Source organism: Bactrocera neohumeralis, chromosome 4, assembly GCF_024586455.1.
Source record: "Bactrocera neohumeralis isolate Rockhampton chromosome 4, APGP_CSIRO_Bneo_wtdbg2-racon-allhic-juicebox.fasta_v2, whole genome shotgun sequence".
NCBI lineage: Eukaryota > Metazoa > Arthropoda > Insecta > Diptera > Tephritidae > Bactrocera > Bactrocera neohumeralis.
In genome coordinates, this window is record NC_065921.1 from 8707983 (window position 1) to 8731434 (window position 23452).

At 37.3% G+C, this 23452-nt stretch overlaps 1 protein-coding gene across 11 annotated transcripts in view; it reads right to left on the minus strand.

Moving 5' to 3' along the window:
• Window positions 1-23452, minus strand: part of LOC126756873 (protein qui-1) — a 159250-nt gene that overhangs the window by 29834 nt on the left and 105964 nt on the right. For all 11 annotated transcript variants that reach the window (XR_007666650.1, XR_007666649.1, XM_050470356.1 and 8 more), the window contains 6 exons: window positions 19327-19505; window positions 18967-19111; window positions 18517-18682; window positions 3341-4259; window positions 3010-3222; window positions 2533-2750 (listed from right to left, as the gene is read on the minus strand). Coding sequence is in view for 9 of the 11 variants with exons in the window: in XM_050470356.1 (XP_050326313.1) it covers window positions 2533-2750; window positions 3010-3222; window positions 3341-4259; window positions 18517-18682; window positions 18967-19111; window positions 19327-19505 (1840 nt within the window). In the remaining 2 variants the exon portion in view is untranslated. The remainder of the gene's footprint in view (window positions 1-2532; window positions 2751-3009; window positions 3223-3340; window positions 4260-18516; window positions 18683-18966; window positions 19112-19326; window positions 19506-23452) is intronic.

The window sequence follows — 23452 nt, forward strand, 5'->3', positions numbered from 1 at the left end:
AATTGGCCAGTGTGCGCATTTAAAGGGTATTTGCGATTTCTTTAATTTTAAGTGGTTAAGTTTTTAAGTTTCGAAATAGCGTGTTATCCTAAAAAGGTTTTTTTGATTTCCAAAGAGTACGTCTGAACATAAATTCGATGCCTTAGAACACCTAATGAAAATTCTGTTACCTTCGAATAAATTACTAAACTCTGCAACATTTGATTCACAACTGTGAAGACTCATTTTACTTACAGGCACATCTAACGCGGAGTTAGAGCCCAAAAGAACTGCCATAAAAGATCCCGAGAATTTCAATTGTTCCTTAATAATATTTCTACCAACAGCATAAGCTGACGTTGAAAGCATGTTATTTGAGTATTACATAAGTGATGTCAGGCCTGTAGTAGATCAACTATTAAACGGTCCTTTTACCCTTTCACTATCATGGATGTAGCTGCATTCATTATTACGTCCACATAAATCACATAGAACCCCAAAGCTTTGCTAAGACTTTCAATCTAGGATCCTACATTTCATTTGAATTTTAATAAAAGAGGTTGTATATACTCTTCAACCAAGCTTTCCTTAATCTGAAGTGTACTACTGCGATCAAATTGAAAGGTGAATTTTGTTCATTTCATCTCCTTCAAAGTAATCCCCTTCCGCTGCAATACATTTATGCCAACGAATTTTCCAGTCATCAAAGCACTTGGAAAAATCTGCGTCGTGATGGCCAACAGAGCCTTCTTCGATTCAGCTTTTACTATATATCCTCAATTGAGTCAAAACGGTGTTCTCGGATTGGTCATGTGAATTTGCTGAATAGCCAGAAGTTACACGAACGTAAAACAAGCGAATGCGGTGGTTGCGCCACGATATTTGTTGAAAATTTGGCGAAATGATCACGAATAACCAAAGCAGTAAGAGATGGTGCATTATCGCACTTCTTTGTTCAATAAATTCAGACATAGTAAATAAAAATCGAACAATTCACTTTTAGAGCCTCACAAAATGACGCGTATCTCAAATACTACTGAATATTTTGACGTGAAATTTGACATACATAGATGTCACTAACAGTACTACCAGCTTACAGAAAACTTAAAAAAATGTACCGAAAATTTAAAAATTCACCTTTCAATTTGATCGCAGTAGTATATTCCAAGAGGTTCTGAAAGTGTTAAGAAACTCAAAAAATGTCTATTCTGCAGAAATTGTATCTGAACAGCGCAAATTGCAATATTCAACCATTAAGAAATAAACAGCCCTCAATGTATGCATCGAAAAATACGTTACTGTTTCTGCTTTACTGGTACCATATAATCACCATCTGATTAAATTTGACCCGGACTGAAAAAAAAATCCAAAATTTTTACGTAATTTTTGCAAATATTTATTATCGTCTTGAAAAGAGGTTATTTTTGAGCCAATAGCCTTATAAGCCACGGCTGGTGTGAACTTGCGTTCCTTTTGCGAATTTAAGTTTTTTCGGTTTCGACTAGTTTTTGCTAGATTGTTAGGCAGTTGCGATGTCATATTCATAAACCCACGTTTCGTCCTAGCATCGAAGTGTTTGAAGATGTTGGATATTCAATTTGTCGTTAAGCATCTCTTCTGCGATCTTTATTCGACGTTTCTGGAAATGATACCGGTCTTTGTTACAAGTACAGAATTTACACGTTTCATACCCAAAACTTTAACCAAAATGTGTTGATGTCTACTATGATATTATTATTGATATTATGGTATCTCTCTTATGCCAACATAATGATTTTCAAGTTCTGTACCATTAGCAGGGGCTGGATGACACGCATGGATTTATTTTAGATGATTTCTTCTGAATGCTTTGAGTCACTCAACTACTTCTGTTCAAAAAGTAGACACTCTCAAACACTTACGCAATATTTTCAGCGATTTCATAGTGGTGATTCCATTCGAAGTATGAAATTTTAGGTAAACTCGTTTTTCAATTTTTTTTGCATGGTAAAAACCGCCAGACAAACTTTTCGTGTCTTAAAAACCAACTGTCAACAGCACACTAGTTCACATATGGAGGTCAAACTTGTCTTTATCGAAAATAAACAGTCCGGGTCAAATTTGATCAGATTGTATTCAGGCAGTAATGAAAAAGAAGTTCCATTCGAGCATAAGGAAGGTCGTACGAATCTAAGAAAATATTGTCTATCGAAATAAACCAGTCCGGGTCAAATTTGATCGGATAGTATTCCGACAGTAGTGAAAACAGAAGTTCCATTCGAACATAAGGATTGTCGTACCGATTTAAAAAAAAAAAAAAAAAACATTTTTTATCGAAATAAACCAGTCCGGGTCAAATATGATCAGATAGTATACCAACAGTAATTAAAAAAAGAAGTTCCATTCGAACATAAGGAAGGTCGTATGAATCTAAGAAAATACTTTTTATCGAAATAAACCAGTCCGGGTCAAATATGATCATATAGTATTCAAAGGCTAATGCAAAAAGAAGTTCCATTGATATTTCAATAATAATATTTATTTATATGTATATGTGAACATCTTTAGACTTACCGCTGCCAAAAGAAAGTCGAAATTACAAACAGCAATTTGCTTAAATTTCGCAATATCATCGGAGCGCATCAAATGATGCCAACTCTCCTCCACATGACGCATGCTGTACGAGACATCGGCGGCAATGGGATTATAAAAAGTGGATGTGTCATCATTGTGATGTGATGATGATTTGCGTTCGGATGCCGATATGCTCTCCTTCTCCTTTTGACTAATAACTGCAATGCAGAAAAATAAGAATTTATTTTTTATATAATGGCGTGTGCAGAGTAAATTAAGTAATGCAAAATTCCATGAGGTTATTGAAAAAATAACAAATAATATTTCATATTTTCATATAGACAATGCATGTACATTTCAATATTCTCATAAATAATTTGCTTAACTGAGAAATAAAAGCTGTGGCACACCATGGCGTATAAGTAATCACACGCCTGCATTCGTAATGTAAGTAAAATAACTGTATTTTCAATTCACCTGAGTGTTTGTCACTTTCACCTGAGGCATTCTCACTAGTGCTGGCGTCGTTCTCCTCACTCTCCTGCTGAAAGAATATATTGGCAATGGCTATGTGCATGGCACGTGTGCTCTGAGCGTCCATATAGCGCTTTCTCGAGAGCTCCGCACAGTAGCTGTGGCGCCACTGCAGCAGCACTTTGCCAGACATTATTTTATCGCGCAGTAGGAATTCTGAAATGACAGCGAGGAATGTGTGTTGATTTAGCGAAAGGTAGATTTAGATGAAGTATATATTATATAATGGATATGAGAGTCCGGCGATGAAGCTTTAATAGAAATTCCCACTTACTCATATCATTGTGTATCTGCTTGAATGTGGAAAAGTTGAAATTGCCGCGCTCTGTATCGACGAACATTTCCGGATCCTCAGTGGGCATCAGCAGCTCCAACAACTCCGTTTCCGATAGGCCAAACTCCGAGCATGTGATATAGCCAGCCAAGCGTGCCACACATTTTCTGCCATAACACGCCTCCAAACGGTCGAATTCGTGCGCCACGAAATCTGTAAATGAAATATCCGGCAAACCGGCGGCAAGCGCTAGAGGCTTATGCAATTCCGTGCGATTCTCCTCCGTTGACAAATCGAAAAGAAACTCTGCGGACTTGAAGCGATCGCGTTGTATGGGTGTGAAGCGCAACTGTTCGATGGGCGTGGTTGTCGAGCAAATAAGTTGCACATTCCAGGGCAAAGATGTCGGCAACCAGGATAACGCCGCGACCACATCACAATCGAGTGGATTCAATAAATGCAAGTCATCGATGAATATGAAAAATATATCATTATTCATATCCTCGATGCGGCGCAACAGATTCTGGAACCAACTGTTGATATACACCGGATCGAATGAGGCGTCTTTGGGCAGATAACCCTCGGGTATATCGTAAATGATGGAGATTTGTTGGCAAATCACACGTAATAATTCGAGATTGTAGGCGGAACGTGGTGAGGCGGCGGCGAAGCGCATAACGCGATAAACGCGCGTCGAGTTGAACCAATCGCGGCACTGGTGGTACAAGTTGACCATGAGCGCGCTCTTGCCGCTGCCGTGTGGCCCGTAGATGAAGTAGGGCGCATGGCGACTGCCATTGCGGAAATTGGCCAGCAGATTTTGACGCAGGCGGCCGGGCACGCGACTCGAGGCAAGTGCGGCGGCATCGTGATGCTCGCGGAGGATGCGTAAGTGTGTGGCATGTTCGTGGAAAATTTCCTAAAAAGATAGAGAGAGAGAGAGGGAGCGCGTGTTAGTAATTATTGAAAATTTTTAAGCGCTCATGGCTATAAGCACTAAATTTTTTTAACATAACTTTCATTCACACCTTTTGCCTTTAAAACGCTGCTTGGAAGTCACTACTTGCTTCCCTCATACACACACAATTCGAAGAATTTTCCTCAATACGTTTTCCTCAACACCTTACCTGGCGTTCTTTTTATGGTTAATGAATAACGAATATGAAAAGAAAATGAATTTTGCACATCTGAATACCCTCGAGGCTATTGGCACACTTTGCCTTCGCTTACTTCCGCAAATTGCACAATCAGGCAACGAGTTGGAAACGAGCTGCCCACATGACTCAAAGCTATACGAGTACATACCCACCCACCATTCTGCTTCTCACTTCGAGTCCGCTCAGCAAGGAAATGGCTCATGAATGCAAGGAAATAAGGAAATTGAAAATATTGAAAGTATGGCATTGCGTGGCCAGGCAAAGTTGGGCAACCTGACGTCGTCGTGCTCCTGCCAAGGTGCGTGTGGTGCACAAGACAAGGTTAAATACCTTTAAAAAGCTACTTCTTTAAGTAATGCATGTAAATTTAAGATGAGTTTGATTAAAGGTGTCATGTTAACTTGAAGGGAATGGCTGTGAAGAAGCTGATGAAAATTGACAAAATTAAATTGGAATTGCAAAGTCGATTTCATATTTTAACAAGACTTTTTTGGATTGTCATATATAAATAAGTTAAGGAATTGAGTATAATGATTGATGGGTTTGTTTGAATCACTGTTCTCTAATACTTCCAGACAGAAATGTAGTGAATCTCAAAAAATATCGATCTTGGTTCGAGCAGCTTTGTCAATACCAAAAGAAATTGTGCAGGCTAGTATTGATGGGTGGCCGAATTCTGAGGGCTTGTATTAACAATACATTACTGAATAAAATTAACTTTATTAAAACATATGTTGTACTTTAATTTGGTCAGACCGACAGACATTGTAACAGAACATATGGCAGAACTTAGTATGTAGCATTCATATGGCATATTCAGGCAGAATCAGAGAAGTACTGAGTCTTCTTAAAGGTAAAAAAGGTAAACAAGGTTTATACTTGAACCAATAGACTTATGATGATAGTAAAGGATGATCCATTTCGAGGTTCCATCCGTTGAGTCCAATTTTCAATGACTCGTTGGAGCATTTCTACTAGTAACGAATGACACGCCTGATGTTTTGCTCCATGGCTTGAATTGGAGAGGTATTGTCCATATAGACTTTAAACTTTACATAACCCTACAAGAAAAAATCTAAAAGTCTAAATAAGTCGATGGAAGGGAAATGACGCCGTCTTGTTGAAACCAAATGTCGTCGAGCTTCAATTTCGGACATCAAATCGTCGGTTATCATGGCGCGATAACGGTCGTGATTGACGGTTACGTTTGTACCGGCATCATTTTTGAAGAAATATGGACGGATGATTCCACAGACCCACAAATCGTACCAAACCGTTGTTTTTTGAATCAAATGTTAGCTCTTAAATCCTTCAGGCTGCTCTTCGTCCCAAATGCTGTAATTTAGTTTGTTTAAATACACCTAGAGCCAGCAATGGGCCTCAACGCTGAACAAAATTTTACTCAAGAACGTCGGAGATTCTTGGAATTTTTCAAAAGTATATATGTAGAGCTTCAGTTTTTGCACAAACTGTATTTTGTACCCTTTCAATTTAAGATTTCGACATAAGTGCGCCAAGTCGTTCCATACGTCAGTCCGAGTTGTTGCGAACGGCTTCGACTCTCCACGGTCTTGGTGAGCGCTGTCAGCTCGGGCTGCTATATTTTCTTCATAGCGTGCTGGACGCGGTCTATTCGGTCGAATATTATCCAATAATGAATACCGGGTCTCAAGATAGGTGATGGTGTTGCAAATAGTAGGCTCAGTAGGTCGATTATGTTGACCATAAGTTGAGCGAAGCGCGTGAAACACATTCTTTTCGGAAAGTGAATTTTCGTAATAAAGTTGAACGATTTGTAAGCGATGTTAAGTCTTTCAATGATAAAATGTCAAACAATACTGAACAAAAATAACATGATAGCTTGACACGAAGGCTATAGAAAAAATACCTCTACTTGGATCACCTTACATTACATACTACATAGGCTAAATTGCAGCGGTTAGTATACATCTATTTGTGAGAATCTTAAAGTTTATTTTTACTTAATGAAGATTTAAAGTAGAATACTTCAATCTGTTCAAATTTATCGCGCTATGAGCCAGACTATGATGCTGAGTAGAAAGAGAAGCCTTTTGGACTTAGATTTAAAGTACAGATGGTCAATCAACTAACCTTTACCGAATATCTCTTCCTATCTTGAAGTACCTTCTAAGATTCGTGAGTACCATCATTATTTGGCAAAAGTTCAAATATGTTCTGTTCTTTCAAAGATGGATGAAAAATGCGCCATTGCTAATAAAAACGCAGCCATTCTACCATAGTAAAGTGTTTCCTGAGTTAAAGGGAACCAGTGAACAATTTTTACTAAGACCTTATTGTTTATGGTGATCAAATTTGACCCATATTGATCCATTTAAACTACGCGCACACATCAAATCAATAAAAATTGTTATCCTAGATTGAACCTTTTTTATGTTCGTTTGATCTCCATATGTCAGTGTGTGATTAGCATCAGCTGTTTCTTTGTGACGCGAGATGAAGTGTGTTTTTACTATGCAAAAATAAATTGAGAAACGTGTTTGCTTGAAATTTTGTGTTTCCAATGGCATTAAGGCTACGGAATCGTTGAAATTGATGCAGAAATGTTTCGGAAAGTCTACTTTGTTAAGAACATAAGTATTGGAGTGGAAAAAATCATTCTCTGAAGGTTGTAAAGTCATGGAGAACTTGCGAGTCGTTCATTCGCCACTCTTAGCGATGATATTCGATGTTACATAAACAGTGCTTGGAAATCGTTGCATAGCATCCGAATTGGCAGAGGATCTCAGCATCTTTCGTGAATCAACTGAACACGTTTTGTTTAATGTTTTCGGTAGGAAGAGGTCCCAAGATATATGTATGCTTGGCAGGTACGCTGACGACGAAACTGTGCAACAATCTGGCGGATGGTGCTCCAAAAATGAGCAAAAGGCACTGAAGGCCAGCACAGCCGAAGATTTTAACAAGTCTATAGAAAACTCGATTAAGCGTAGGCATGTTCTTAATGGTTAGGGAGCCTACTTTGAAGGCGATAATAAAGATTTGTATTAATTTCGAAGTTGTATTTAAATCGAAGTTTACAATGTAGCTTACTGGCGCTTCTAGCTCGCTTAAAATCATCACTTATCAATTACTGACGTAATTCATGTATTTTTATGGCACAGTCGGTGGAGGCCATAAGACTCGAATAAAGTTAGTTCTATAACGTGTAAATAGTGGATTATCTCATACAGGAAAGAAAGAGGGTCTCATCAGGAGACGACGTCCAGAATTTATCGCCATGAACGCGATGGCATTATTTCATAGAAAGAATAGAATAATTGGCGTTCATAACAACAACAACAACAAACATTCGTGAAATGAGTTGAGATACCTCAAATCACCACTAAAATTTCGTTTATCATCCATTTAATTGACGTTTTACTCATAACACGCAGACACTTAACCGAAACTTTGCTGGTGAAAAGCTGTGAAAGCTATGTGTCTATGAGCTTTTGAGAATTTGCATTCGCATAAAAAGGCCATTAGCGGGGGAATGCTTAAAAAAGTTGACAGCCACGCCAAAACGCTTAAAATGATAGCGATACTAAAACTGCACCGTTACTGCTGGCGCTTACGCCCACCTAACGGTGCTTGGCTACCGCTAAAAAGAGTGCAGGCATGCCAATTTGAGGGCTTTAGTTTGATGTTTGCACTAAACGAGTGGGTCTTCTAAGCACTTTTTAAGCATGCACACATACACACACACACACATAGTTGCCTGCCACATAAGCAGGTTAACTGCGCGGAGGTGCAAAAGATACTTTTATTTACTGCGCTGTCCTTGGCGGAAATGAGCGTTGCAAGCGCGAATCGGTGGCATAAAGTACGAAACGCCAACGTTTCGGGATTGAAGGGCCATTTATGTGCAAATTTATGTGGACAAATAAATTTTTATTTTTAGCTACGCTGCGCGTTGTCCTTCAGCCAGCGTGGCGGCAACACAAAATGAGGCATAAACATGTATTTGCATAATGCGTTGCCGCGCGTAGTGAGCGCGCTCTTTCAATGTTGCAACGGCAACATCAAAGGCAGGCGTGGGCAAATCGCTTAAAATGCAACGTGTGCTCGGGTATTCTGGCGAAAAATTACGAAAGGCTAAAGCAAAAAAGAAGAAGAATAATGTGAAAATAGTTGTAAAGCGAAAAACGCTCAATTTCCATGCATTTTTAAGTGCATTCCTAAGTAATGAATATGTTAAAGCAGGTGACGTTAACCGCTTAGCCCTGACAGCAATGACAGACGTCAAAGTTGTAAAAGCAAAGTAAATTAAAAGCGAAAGTAAGTAAAACGGTAATATATTGTATTTGTATGTATGTGTATGTAGTTTGTTTGTCTAACTCTCTCCCTTCGTTCGTTTGCGTTTTATTTTTTTGTTGACTAAGTGTAACATTAAAAATGCATTCTTGCTACAACAAAAGCGATGCCAACCATGTGAAGCGCTGCTTGACTCATAAAAAGGTGGAACAAGTGTGAAAATTTGTTGCACTTGTGTAGTTAAAATGCGGTTAAAAAGTTGCGACATTTACGAGTAGTCACTACTCATGTAGGCTTGTGGGCATGTGTGTCGAACTAGCAGGGGTAGTGAAATTAAGGTGAAAAGTAGCGTAAGTTGAGAAAGTAATTAAATAAAATGAGGTTTTCACTGCCGCAAACCAATTATAGAAATACATACAAGGGACATATTGTAGCTTTGCCTGGAACAATAGTGCATGAATCCATCCAAATAAATAAGTTTTCCATACAAGAACTTTATTTTGATGGTCCAGTTTGTATGACAGCTATATGATATAGTAGTTTGATATAAAAGATTTGTGCAGATATTTGATCTGTTTCTTTAAAGTATAATCTGTACTAAATTTTATGAAGTTATCTTGTCAAATAAAAAAGTTTTCCATAGAAAGACTTAATTTTTTGCGTTTAGTTCGTATGGCAGCTATTTGCTAAAGTAGTTCGATCTAAACCATATCATCACAGAATATGCCTTTGCTTTGAAGAAAAATCTGTGCCAAATTTCGTGAAAATATCTTTTGAAATATAGAAGTTTTCCATATAGGGACTTAATTTTGATCGTTTAGTTCGTATGACAGCTATATGTTATAGTGGTCCAATATCAGCAGTTCCGACAAGTGAGCAGTTTCTTTAGGCACAAGAAACATGTGCAAAATTTCGGATCGATATCTCAAAAACTGAGGGCCTATTACTTCGTATTTCTGCTTGAAATGTCAAATACAAGTTTGGCGTATATAGACCACAGCAATCTTAAAAGTTTATGCTAATTATAAACAGCATTGCTTGTTTAGATCTAAAAGCTAAATTGTTGCCTACAATTCGGCTCACTAAGCTATACATTACAGTGAAGACACACACCTAATATCATAAATTTGGTCTTGCTGTTGATTGGTTAGTTTAGTAATGGTACTGTGCTCTGAATATGAAATAAGGTATGCAGATTTATAATAATAAGTACCATTTCATGTATTTCGGTTATCTTACAAAAGCTTTTTTAGATCGTTGTTGCCTACAATTGGGCTCACTAAGCTATATATATTAGCGAAGACATACACCTAATATCATAAATTTGATCTTGCTGTTGATTAGTTGGTTTAGTAATGGTTCTGTGCTCTGAATATAATATCAGTTATGCTGATTTGTAACAGTAAGTTTCATTTCACGTATTTCAAATATCTTTCAAGAGATCACTACTTATGTTTATTTGTGGGAAGCTTCCTTTAGAACGTTTAATCGGTAACCGAAAACACGAAATCCTTCCGGTAGACATACTTTTCAATTTAGCTTAATCATGTAAATCTTTTGTGCCTTAGTTAATTAATGCACAACAAAAAATAAGCATACATATCTACATTAATGCCACTTAACTCCATTTAATGCAAATCAACTAGACAATTTCCAATGTCCTGCAAGACGACAAGTTCCTTTACACAAGAATTGCGCAACACTTGTTTATCTTTCGGATGAAACAGGGTTTACAAGTGCATTCAAATACAATATACATGTGTTAGCATTTAAATAAATATTGACAAAATTTAATTGCAAGTGCATTTGCTCTTTCATATTGTATTTTGCTACAGTAAACAACTTGGTGTTGTGTACACAATCATTTGAGTGTTGATCACATCAATGTGTTTATTTAAATTAGCTGCGTGCAGTTTTGTTAATTAAAATAATGGAAATACTCTTGTGGCAGTGTGCACTTTATGCAAATACACTCGCATGTTTGTATGTCAATCCGAATTCATATGGAAATCTGTTTATTTGTATGCTGTGTGGTTGGTTTGCTGGGGCGTATGAGTGACATTTTATGTGGCTGACATTGAAATCGTGTCTCAAGAGATTGAGTACGACGTGTAAAGCTAACAGACAAATAAAACTGCCAAATAGTAAGCACAAATATACTGAGTCTATTCTATTTCATACATAATATACTGCAAGTTGGTTTCAGGGGCGAGGAATCAAAGATTGAGGCGTACATGTAGTGTGACAGTCTAATAAGGCGATTTTTGGGCATTCAAAAAAATTAATTTCGACAATTTTTTTATTTATTATGGAACGATTTTTGATTTGCTTTTAAAAAATTTAAATTTGTCATTGTATTATTTTTGTTCATTTAATTCGTTTTTTTTAATTTAGCTTTCGTATTTGGGTAACTCCTTGAACGGAATGGGTTAATGTATTAACTGATGCCAGGTTTGTGTCCCCACTATAACCACAAAGTAAATACGTATGTATATATATAAAAATGTCTTTCCTGAATTGTTTTTAGATAGAAAATATAACATTATCTATGAAACTGCAGAAGCTTCTTTTTCTTACATCATCTGCAGACAGCGAAGATCGAGGAACGAAAATGTTTATCAAACGTTCGAAAACTTTACAACACAAGCGTCCAAAATGTGTGAGAAAACCATAAAGGAAAAGCTCTCAAACTCATCACCAGAGGTGTCTGATTTAAAACCAGTGTTTTGCAGTGTGGCCCACCAAATTTAAATTGTAATTTAACAAAATAAACTCATTTACGCCGTTGATTTGTTTGTCTTTAATTAATTTCTCATTAAATTTTAATCCATAAACAAATTTGTGCGCACCCATTTGTGTCTGTGTGAGTGTGTTAACGTGCGAACTTTCCTTCGAATATTTCGTTAAATGCCTGAAACACTTTGCGGCGCATCCTTTTGGCTGCTCGTTAGCAGCTGTTAAGAAATTATCCTTTTTGTGGCGGTGCTTTGGTGCTGGTGCTCTTGTAGCAGCTGCGCGGTGTCGGCTTTGGCTGTCTGCGTTTTTATTTTCCGCGGTGAATTTCTTGATTTTTGCGCTTAAGTTTTTGGTAGAAGCTCCTAAATGCTGGCGCAGCTGCGGCGTTCACAGCGAGTGTCCATATATCATTCATAGCATAATACCACAACTAACAAAAACAATTTGCTATCATTAAATTATTTATTTGCGAGAGTTTGCCACGAAGTTTGTTGGTGTGACTTATTATATACATATATTTTGGAAAGCAAACCCTTTAGGCAAGTTGAAAGTTAGTGGTTAAGTCATTGAAAGGATGAATATGGGTAAAGATGAAGTGAGGACAGAAATTAGTAGCTTCTTTGCTTTGGAAGAAAGTGTTGCTTGCAAGTTCTTGGAATTTTCAGTCTATATGCTGGATAGCTTATGACTTCTTGAGCATCCCAATTAGTCTACTATTATAATAACATACATTTATAAATCGTTTTGTGAATGAAACTGACTATTAACATAGCAATTTGTATGTAAGATATATGTACTTCCAAGAGATATTTGTACTTTGAATGATAGTTTTTGTCCAATGGCACGTTCAGTTCTGTCCATCCGAAAATTCGAGGGTTAAAATATATTTTATATCTGAGAAAAATCTGAGTTCGAAAGCGCTTTTCATTTAAAAATGAAGAATATTAAGCGGTTCAGTGGTATCTCGTTGGTTTGATTTCAACTTCTTCTACCAAAAACGGATTATGGCTTGAAGGCTTATAAGGAAGTATCCAGATATAAGTCGGCAAACCTCGTGGTAAAAAGTTACGAGGTGAATGAACATACAGCTACGTCACATCTAAGTAGGAGCGAAAAGATGGGATTGGGTCTAACACCATGACCCTGAATCAAAACAAGAGGCTAAGGGTTGGTGTGAACCTGCTTATTCGGCTTCGAAATGAGTTCGTGTCCGGAAATCGGCCAAGAAGGTTATGGCATCAGTTTTTCGGGATGCGAGAGGAATTTTGTTTGTGGATTACTGCCAAACTGGTAAAACAATTAATTCTGAGCATTATTGCAACCTTTTGGACCGGTTGAAAGAAAAAAATCGTAAAAAAATACCTGGTTTGCAAAAAGAAAAAATCCTTTTTCATCAGGACAAGTCACCGTGTTACAAGAGCACTTTGACAGTGGCTAAAAGCCATGAATTAAAGTTCGAATTATTGAAACATCCAGCGAATTCAGCAGATTTGGCCCCCAGCGACTTCCATTTGTTTCCAGAACCCAAATAATTTATGCGTGGCAAGCATTTTTCATCAAATGAAGAGGTCATAACGGCTGTTGATTGTATTTTGCGAATTTTGCAGACCTTCCGGATTCTCACTTCAAGGATGAGTTCCACAGATGGCAGGAACGTTGGTGCAAGTGTATTACTGTTTGGGAGATTATACTGACTAATAAAGTGTATTTTGAATCATAAAATTGTGTTTTTCTTATCAAACGACAAAACTTATCAATGCAAAGATATTTTTGTTCACATTTCTGTTGTAAGAAATGCAACTGTGAAGGGTATTACAGACTCGGTATAGTCGCAGTTAACGTTTTTTCTGGTTTCAAAAAAAATATACTAGACACACCTCCAAATTAGTAGAGTCAGTTGTATCAAACGAAGGTTTAAGAAGAAGTCCTTTAGGGCCACCAATATATAATAATTTCGAAGCCACAAATAACAAAGCCGAGTCATCTATGCATACATACACATATATTCATAAGCCTTGAATAATTGCCACAACTAATTTCGGCCTCGTCATGCGGGCACAATTTATTGCTTGCCACATATGTGGCAATAAGCCACATTGACAGAATAAATATGGCGAATTTCGTGTAATAATTACGCAGGCTGGCGTGACTGCTTGCACGCCGAAGAGGCAATTTCATGCGGCTTATAATAAAGTATCATTAATTAAACGCCTTCCGTACCGCACAAACACCACAACAACACAATTCGTTGTCATTTTATTTCTGCAGCGAGAATTGGCATTGGATTTCCAGGTATGCCGCCGTCACATTTGATTGTCTGCATTATTTGTAATTTTTGAAAAGGCTACAAAAACACACACACAAAGCACAACGACAACAACAAAAGTAGCATAAAAATATTTCGCACCCACAAATTATGCCAACATTTTGTTTTTGTTTGAGTTTCTCTTTTTCCTTTCCGTTGCTTTTTTTGTTTGCACCGACGAGCTTCCGTGCGTTTGGTTGGCCATAATGCTTTCGTGCCTCCACAAACACATAACTGCAGGCAATGAAAAATGAAAAACGAAAGACGAAAAAAAAAGTCGAGAAGGAAAGGGGTGGGAATGGGCGGCATGAACCATTGTTTTGCCACAGCGACAAGCATTGCGTGGCGTTGTTGGTTGTGGCAAACAAAAATGTGGAGCGGTATATATGGCTATGATAATTCGGCAGGCAACAGCAATAACAACAACGACAAGCGCATACATTTAAGGCAGGCGAGACTTTGTTTTAGCCCGTTTATTGCTGGCATTTCAGCAAATAAAATAAAAACGCTCGCATTCGCTTGTGCAACAACAACTCAATGCTTGCGTGAAAATTTGAACAATAAACGGCAGCTTTACGTTTGCGTTTTTTCCCAAGCCTTTTCCATCCACAAAATTATGCCAAACCCAGTTGAATGCAAAAACGTGGCATATAAAAAACTGAAAATTGTACATAAGCTTGAGAATCAGTAAGCGCAACGCAAATAAAAATATATGCCATGCAGAATTTTAAACTTTTTTGTACGAATTTTACATTTACTCGCTCTCTTTGCCTTTGTCCGTTTGGCCCAAGGTTTATGCGCTTTGTTTAATCGCGTACAAAGGCATGCTTACGGTAAAGTTGATGAATGGGAAAATGCTGAAATTCGTATTCCTTCTGCACCTGTCTGCTTCATTTTCATTTAAAAACTGCAAGCGTTTGGAACTCAAAAAACATTCAAAAAAATATAAAAAACGAAGTCCCAAACCTCACTCGCCGCTGGTAGATATCAAAATGGCTTACTGTGCGTGAAAACTTTACAAGTTTTTTGACTACCATTTCGTGGCAAACAAGATAATTAAAAGTGATGCGAATGACAGTTTTTATGAAGTCTTCCAAATTTAATTCGTCTGCTTGTCAGCTTGCGGTTTGCTTAGGTTTGTCTGCCAATTGAATAAGCTTTAGTGAGGCGGTCAAACAAACAGATGTAAGAAAACTTGAATTTAAGATTTTGAGTTTATGAAACTCTCAGTTTAATTCTACTGCTTTGAATTGTGACCAAATTTTCGAAACATGTGTTCCGTTTCTTATAAAAGACGATTGTATCGATACAAACAGCAAAAAATGGCGTTTAAGGCGAGTTTACGAGATTGAGGCGTATAGTGTAAGCTTATTAAAGATTTTAAGATTTTGAGTTTATGAAACTCTGAATTTAATTTTGCGGTAAAGTGGTGTTTAAGGCGAGTTAACAATATTGAGGCGAATAAGCTTGCTAAACTTGTCAAATGTAAAAAGAAACTCTGAGTTTAAGGTTTTGAGTTTATGAAACTCTGATTTTAGTATCACAGAAAAGTGGTGTTTAACACGAGTTAACAGGAATGAGGCTAGTAAGCTTGTTAAAGTATCTCAGATATAAAAAATAGACCCGAGTTTAAGGTTTTGAGTTTTTGAAACTCGGAGTTTAACTTTACAGTAAAATAGTGTTTAAGGCGAGTTAAAGGGGTTGAGGCGAATAAGCTTGTTAAAGATTTCCAAATATAAAAAAAGTAACGGATTTCAGGTTTTGAGTTTATGAAACTCTGAGTTTAAGTTTACAATAAAGTGGTATTTAATTACGAGATTCGTCTCAATCTTGTTAAAGCCTGTGAAATGTCAAAAGAGAAACGAGTTTAAGGTTTTGGGTTTATGAAAATCTGAGCTTAATTTTACAGTAAAGTGGTGTTTAAGGCGAGTTAACAAGATTGAGACGAATAAGTTTGTTAAGACTTTTCATATATAAAAAAATAACTGAGTTTAAGGTTTTGAGTTTAAGAAACTCTTTTTTTAGTTTCACAGAAAAGTGAGGTTAAAGATGAGTTTAAGCTTTGCCAATCAAATACAGCAAATGTAAAAAAATTGAATTTAAGGTTTCGGGTTTATGAAACTCCGACTTTAGTATCACAGAAAAGTGGTGTTTAAGGCAAGTTTAAGATAAGGTTTTTGCATTTAAAATTTTTTTTTAACATTACTTTAAGCTTAACACCAAAACTTTGCAATAAACTCGTGTTTAGAAGATCACGGTATAAACTTCAACCATCTATAACAAAATATACAGCGTAAAAATTTGTGACACCAACACTAATTTAATACAGTAAAGTCAACCAATATTACAACAGAGTTAGTAAAACATTTTGACTTTTTAAGACTTCCAACTTTTTGGCGTTAATTACATTATTTTGGCGGGAATTTCAAGCATATTTCACGTTTTTGACGCTTAATGCGCTGGATTGGCCAATTAAAGTCACTTCAAACTTCAAATATCTGGCACATACTTGTAATTATGACACCCTTGCAGACACCAACATCAATTTAAAAGTTGGAAGAAGCTGTCAATTAAAAGCTGTTAACAAAATTAGCTGTATGAGTTTTTGACGAACACGTGTCGCAATTTGGAATAGCGAAAGGAGTTCACACAACCCTACAATGTATTTGTTTTTTACACCTTCGTATTGATATCTCTAGGACACGGTAGGAAAATTATACAACTTAACGATTTTCAGTTGCTGAAGTTTTAGTGAGTCTTCTGCAAATTCTTTCTGTTGAATTTGACGTTGTTGGTAAACATAAATTGAGATTAGGTCGAGTGAGTTTAGGTTTAACTGAAAAGGTGCCTTTTTGGGATTTAATTTGACACTCATCATATATATATTTACTTCTAATTATTTTCTTTTTACCGCTCCGTTTAGTGAAGTTGAATAATGATAAAAATGTTGAGTTTAGGTTTTGTCGAGAATTTATACGAGCTCAAGATAAATATCTACATCGAGTTTATTCTGTAGCTAGCTGCAAAAGAAGATACGTATATATATGTACATATATGAAAATTCAGAGCAGTGAAATAATTGGTAAACGGTATGAATTTCTTCTACCAAATCTTCTCCTACTAAGATTTTCCTCATTTCTACACCTTCGTGGACCATTTGCGTTATTTTTCAGACTTCTTAGTATTTCTAATAAGTGTCGCTCGTGATGGAACCTAACCATCAAATTTCCGACAGAGCTGCCGAGTAATTACTAACAAAATTATTGGATTACACGATGTGTGCGTGAGTGTATGATTGAAAGTCGAAAATCAGTGGAAGTTCAAAGCAGCTGACACCAAACTTTTAAATTGTTAAAATTCGTGAGCAGCGCAACAACAACAAAAGAGCAAAAAAAAGAAATATAGGTTAACTTCATCTGTACCGAAGCTCTTATACCCTTCGCAGATACAAATTTTTTCACAATTTTTTTTTTTTTATTTGATTGATCAGTTTATATGGCAGATATATTATATGGTAGTCGTATCTACAGTGGTATCAATCACATTGTGTCATACCATATAGTGTTGGAAAGTTGAGATTTTAAGCTTCATTATCATCGAACCATTTAAAAAATGCTGGCTACAAAGAGAAACTTGATGTTTGGGTACCACATGAATTGTCTGTGAAAAATTTAATGGACCGAATTGACATATGCGATTCTTTGCTGAAGCGAAATTAAATCGAACCATTTCTGAAGCGATTGGTAAGAGGAGACGAAAAGTGGATCAAATACGCCAATCATGTGCGAAAAAGATCATGTTCCAAGCATGGTGAAGCTCAACAAACGGTCGCAAGACCAGGATTGACGCCTCGAAAGGTTATTCTGAGTGTTTGGTGGGATTGGAAAGGAATCATTCACTATGAGCTGCTCCAGCCTGGTCGAACGATTAATTCTACATTTTTCTGTCAACAACTGATGAGATTGAAGCATGCTATCGAAAAAACACATCTTTAATGACTCGGCAAAAGCTTGGCTGAAAAGTTTTGATGCATCCACCATATACTATCAGACTCTCATTTGTTTCGGTCAACGCAGAACTCCCTTAATGGAGTAGAGTTGGCTTCAAGAGAAGCCTGTAAAAACTAATTGACGCAGTTTTTCGCCGAAAAACCAGAAAAGTTTTACACTGATGGAATATGTATCTAGCGGAAAAATGACAAAAACTGGTGGACCAAAATGAAGTTTGATTAGAAATACGAAAAGACTTTTTCGACTACCCAATATTATTGGATAGTATATCTGAAGTTTCCTTCCGAGTGTTGCAAACTTTGTGGCAAACTTAATATACCGCGTGCAAGGTGCTGACCCAAAATAACGCTACTCCTCCGGCATTGGAATGCATCGGCTGATATCAGCAGAAACTCTCATAAGAATTATTTATTACTACAAGAGTTTATGAAAATGTTGTTTTTCTGCCTTCATTCTGGCACGCAATTCCTTTAATGAAGGAGAGGCAACAATCGACCGACCGAGCGACCGAGCGACGACGACAACTTGACGTGTCCACGCGAAGTTTTCGTAATAAAATGTACGAGTTTTGTGTTGTAGTTGTTGAGCTCATATAATTTTAAATTGCCAGTAATTACTCATGCCATTACATTTTTAATACAGTTTTAACGACTAACGTAAGCTATGCTTCATTTTATGTGACTAATTTCTCACCTGCACAGTCTTTCTTCTCCCCTTGATGACATCAGGATCGTTGGTTATATGCTCTTCGATGAGAAAGCGTAGTTTGTCAAATACTTTGTTTTTAAATTTGCTCAAATATGTTTCGTGGTCCTCATTGTCAGGATCGATTGTGCCATCATTCGATTTGCCGGCGACACTGGTGGGAGAGGAGAGAAGCATGTGAGTGACTTAAGCTTGACTTGTGATTTGAAAGAGAGTAAGTTTTTAATAAATAAAAAATACATACATATTTATGTATAAGGATAGTGAAAGCATGAATCATTATTAATTTAATTAATTGCAATAATATGTTTATTGGATTAATGTTCCATTAATAGTATTATTAGAGATTCTAGGTGGAATATATTTGTTGTAAACATATATGTATGTAAATATTTGAAAAATATATATTTTTTGAATTTTATTATATTTTTTACTTACACTAGTGTGGTATAATTGTCGGACGACAAATTCATAGTGAGCTCATCTTTCATTTTCCTCAGCCGTTCGCCGGCCTCCGCATTTTTGGTGCTCATTTGCGAAGACCATTCACGAAACACAGCCAAAATTTTGTCATTCGAAAGCTCTTTTGGCATAAGGGCAATTAATGAATACAAAAAATAAAAAAAAATAGTTGTTTACTCTTTTACTCTAAAAATAGGTTGCCTTGGTCTTTTCAACAGCACATAAAGCAGTGTAAAATACGAGCATAAATACCGTACACTCTCTATATTATTTTTACTCGTCTCCGCTTCATTAATTTTTATGTAAAGCATTTCCTTTGCCATTTTCCACACTTACCCAGTGCTCTTTGCACTTCCTTTTCCAGTTGAGTTTCTCTTAGTTTCTGCACGCGCTTGGTGAAGTCGTCCGGCTGCGTTTTAGAGCAGTTTGCATTTTGTTTAATGCTTTGCAGCGAGCGCTCAATAGCGTCACGCAGCTGCAAATACTCCGGATGCCATTTTTCAAGTAACATTGAACTGCGGGGAGTAAAGCAATAATGAAGTGCTGGTTAGATCAAAGTGTTTATATTTAAAAGGACGAAGTAAATAAATTGCAAAATTGAAAGAAAATAAATTATTTTAAGTCAAAACGGCTGTTTGTGAAAACTTATTGTAATACTAATAACCTCAACTCCTAAGAACTAATTGAAAAATATTTTCGTTGCATAGTGAATCAAATCAATGCGTTCATCAGCGCCCTGAAAATGCCAAGCATTCCAATTCGCAGTATGGAAGGACACACTAACTACCTTCATAGAGTTCGAGGCCCATCTAAAACCTTTCTCTCAACTGACAAAGTGCCAGTTCTTTCCGTATTAACGTTTTAAGCACAACTATCACGATAATCTCCGAGGGGTCAGTCCACATGAACAAGTTGGAGTGAACTCCAAGGGCTCCTGCTCACTGTGGCACCAGAATAAAGTTTCCGTAAACAGAAAACCCCGACTCAGACAGAAACTGAAGTCTGGGTTAACCTCAACAATCCTATTGTCCGGGATGTACTCGTATGTCACCCGACCGTTAGGGGTATTGTCCCAACGGTTTTGCCACCTACACCTGACCCTATCATCTAGAAGCCGCTTGTTTCCTCTCTATGCCGTCATCGAAAATCCAATCAATCCGTAGTAATGACGCACTCAAGCCCCTTCTTAGCCTAAATGCATCATATAGCACAACGTTGCATCGGGAGGAGTTTTTGCCAACCCGAGATCATCATCGGAGCTTCCCATCATATTGCGCCTCCATAAGTGACATAAGCCACAGACAAGTCACGATATATAGTGGGGACAGCACGGCATCCGTGGCCCCAATCACCCCGCAAAATGCGTCGTACTTTGTCTACGATTGCCTGCAGTTACTTCTTCACATTCGTCAAGTGTGGAGTGAAACACATTCTTTCACTCATGGATAGCGCCAGGTATTTGACTTGCGTCACATACAAGTTCACTTGGACAATCGGTGGACGGCACTCTTAAGCAGCATTGTCATCGTCTTTTCCCATATCGATGGATCCACACACCCAAAGAAGTAGAAGGTCATCCGCATACACACAACAGCAGCTCGAGCTGCCCGAGCAGAAGCATATAATGAGATCATCATGGCCACGAACAACTTCGATCTCGGCACTCCCATTCATGCCGAGCAGAAAGAGCTTTTCTGTCTGAAACGTTGCTCTTCCAGTCGTTGCACTACTCGATCCCAGCTTAGGTAGTCAAACGTTGACATTCTCCCTAACAACATTCTGAACATAAAACTTCGCATCTTCCTGCGACCTTACCTGAAACCATACCGTCTATTCGACCACATACCCCGTGATAGCTCCTGAAGCCGTTTCACCATAACTCTTTCCAGCACTTTTCAAAGTACTGGAAGGAGACTGATACCCGATAAGAAGAAGAATCGCTCCTGATCTTATCAAGGGACTTCAGGTGAGGAAATACTTCAGCACTTTTCCACTCGCGTGGAAAATATCCCTTCCAAACGCACTTATTAAAAGAGGCCTCCAGGTATTTTGGAATGAACTTCCACAAGCTTTTGCAGATATCAAACCACTGGGGCATAAAGGTCGTAAAGGCTTTCCGGGTTACCAATGTAGTTTAGGTTCAATAAAAATATTCAGTTTCAGAATCGACAAACTTATTTATTCTGCTATGTAGTCAATGACGAAAGTTCCAGAGATTGAAGAAATTTGTATACCCTTAATATATCTCAACTTTTCTACGAAACCCAGAACGCAACGTTTGAGTTCCTATAAATTATATACATGGTATAACTGATCAAAGTGACGACCTAAGTCGATTTAGCCATGTCCGTTTGTCCATATGTCTGTATATAAACGAATTAGTTCCACGGTTTCTGGCATATCGACTTGAAATGTTACTCACGTTCCTTTCTTCATAAGAAACTGATTATTTGCCGGAATCGGCAATATCGGATAACTACAGCTTATAGCTGCCTTGCATACTGACCGCTGAAAATCACGAGAAAGATCTCTTTAAAACCATTTATGCGATATTAAATGCACCTCTGAAGGGCATTAAAGTTCGGTGCGGCTAACGTTTTTTCTTGTTTCGCTTAGGTTATAGAAAATTACTGCGGAGTATTCTCGCGCCACCGTTAAACTTTAAAAATTATTTAAGAAATGCAGAATCCCGAAATTCCATTTTAAGCATACCCAGATGCAGATTACAGCAAGCTGCTGGTATTTTCTCAATATCTCGAATCAACGCACAAGCATAAAGAAGTAAGACCCATGAGTGTGTGCAGTTCAGCGTAAATATGTGTGCATGTGTGCATAAATTTACGCATTCACAATGACACATCCGGATTCGCAGCTGCATTTTGTAAAAGTTCCAAGTTTATGCAATCTTAATGAGATACGCACGTGTATGTGTGTGTGTATATAGCAGTCAAGAAAGCTAAGAAAAATAATTTAATGCAACGCAGTCAACAAGCAAACCCACACCCCCTCACCCGCATTCGAAGCAAAGAAAACATTGAAAGTTTCAACTGTCTGCGCAGTTATTATCTGCAACTATGAATTCGAGCGCTGAAGAAACGCATAAGCAGCAGGGGAACGAGGAAAATTGCATTCCGCATCGAGTCATTGCGGATATGAACTTGTTAAGTCAGTCAAATGAAGCAGCGTGCGATAACGAAGTGCGGTGAAAACGCTGACGAGGGCAGCGGCGAGCCTGTAATAGCAGCTGAATTTACTTACTGACGCTTTACAGTTATTTAGTAACTTGCACTAGCAACTAATACAAACGCAAAGTAATGCTTGATTAGAAGCCCCGCCAGCGCTAAATAACGCCTTTATGTGTGAGTGGAGAAGGTGGGGTTGAATTTTTGTTTGAACTAATAATGAGCAGAATAGCTTGGTAGTAGGAATGCAGCATATATTTATGTACTTAGTAAATTTTGTTGCATGTAATTTGAAAGTTACTAACATTTTGTGTACAAAAGTGTTTATCTTAATGAGAAGAAGGCGACTTTGAAGGAGACTTGGTGTCTTCTCGAGTCGTAAGTTTTGCTGCATGCTTAGAGATGCTTGAGTTGAGTTGACGTTGGGGTAAAACTAAGTTAGGGTCTGAATATTGCAAAATTAATGAAATGTATTTGGCTTAGTAAAACTTATTAAAACAGAGATTATTAATAGCAGAAAAGTTTATGAAACATAAAAATAAATAAAAAGTTATAAAGTTGGATACAGTTGGATAAACAAAAGTTGAAGAAATAGTGCATGAAAATCGTCGTCTTGACATCACAGAGATAGCAGGTGATCTAAACTTCTCTTATGAATCGACTCAACATATTTCGGTTAATGTTTTGTGTATAAACTGCAAGAAACACAAAAATACCTGAATCTTTTCAACGTTTCAGAGGATCCAACATTCATCAAACGCTTCATTGGTGTTGAAGAGACTTGGATTTATGAATATGATGTTGCAATTGTTCAAAATCTAGCAAAAGGTGTTCCAAAAATGTGTAAATTTCAGATCGGTATCGCAAAAACTGATGAACAAGTTCGGGTATATACAGCCAGATATACAGACACAGATGGCTAAATCGACTCAGCTCATCATGCTGATCATTTAGATATACATATATTTTTTAGGATTGCAGACGTTACCTTTAGAGTGTTACAAACATCCTCTATTCAGGGTAAAAAAACCAAAACTCGCTGAAGATACAAAAGTCTTTCCCAGTAGAGGCTTAAGTTACAAGTGTTACCGGAATGACCAATCTGCAAGTGGGTTTTCGAATTTTCGAACGTCATTGATGATAGACTCCAAAGATATATGCTCGAAGATTTCGAACAAATTTCAGCCAATAGCTTAAAGTCTTTTATTATTGCTATTACTTAAGGAAAACTAACGGTAAATTTTTTATTTCACATGGCTTCAGAAGAAATCAATAGCGGT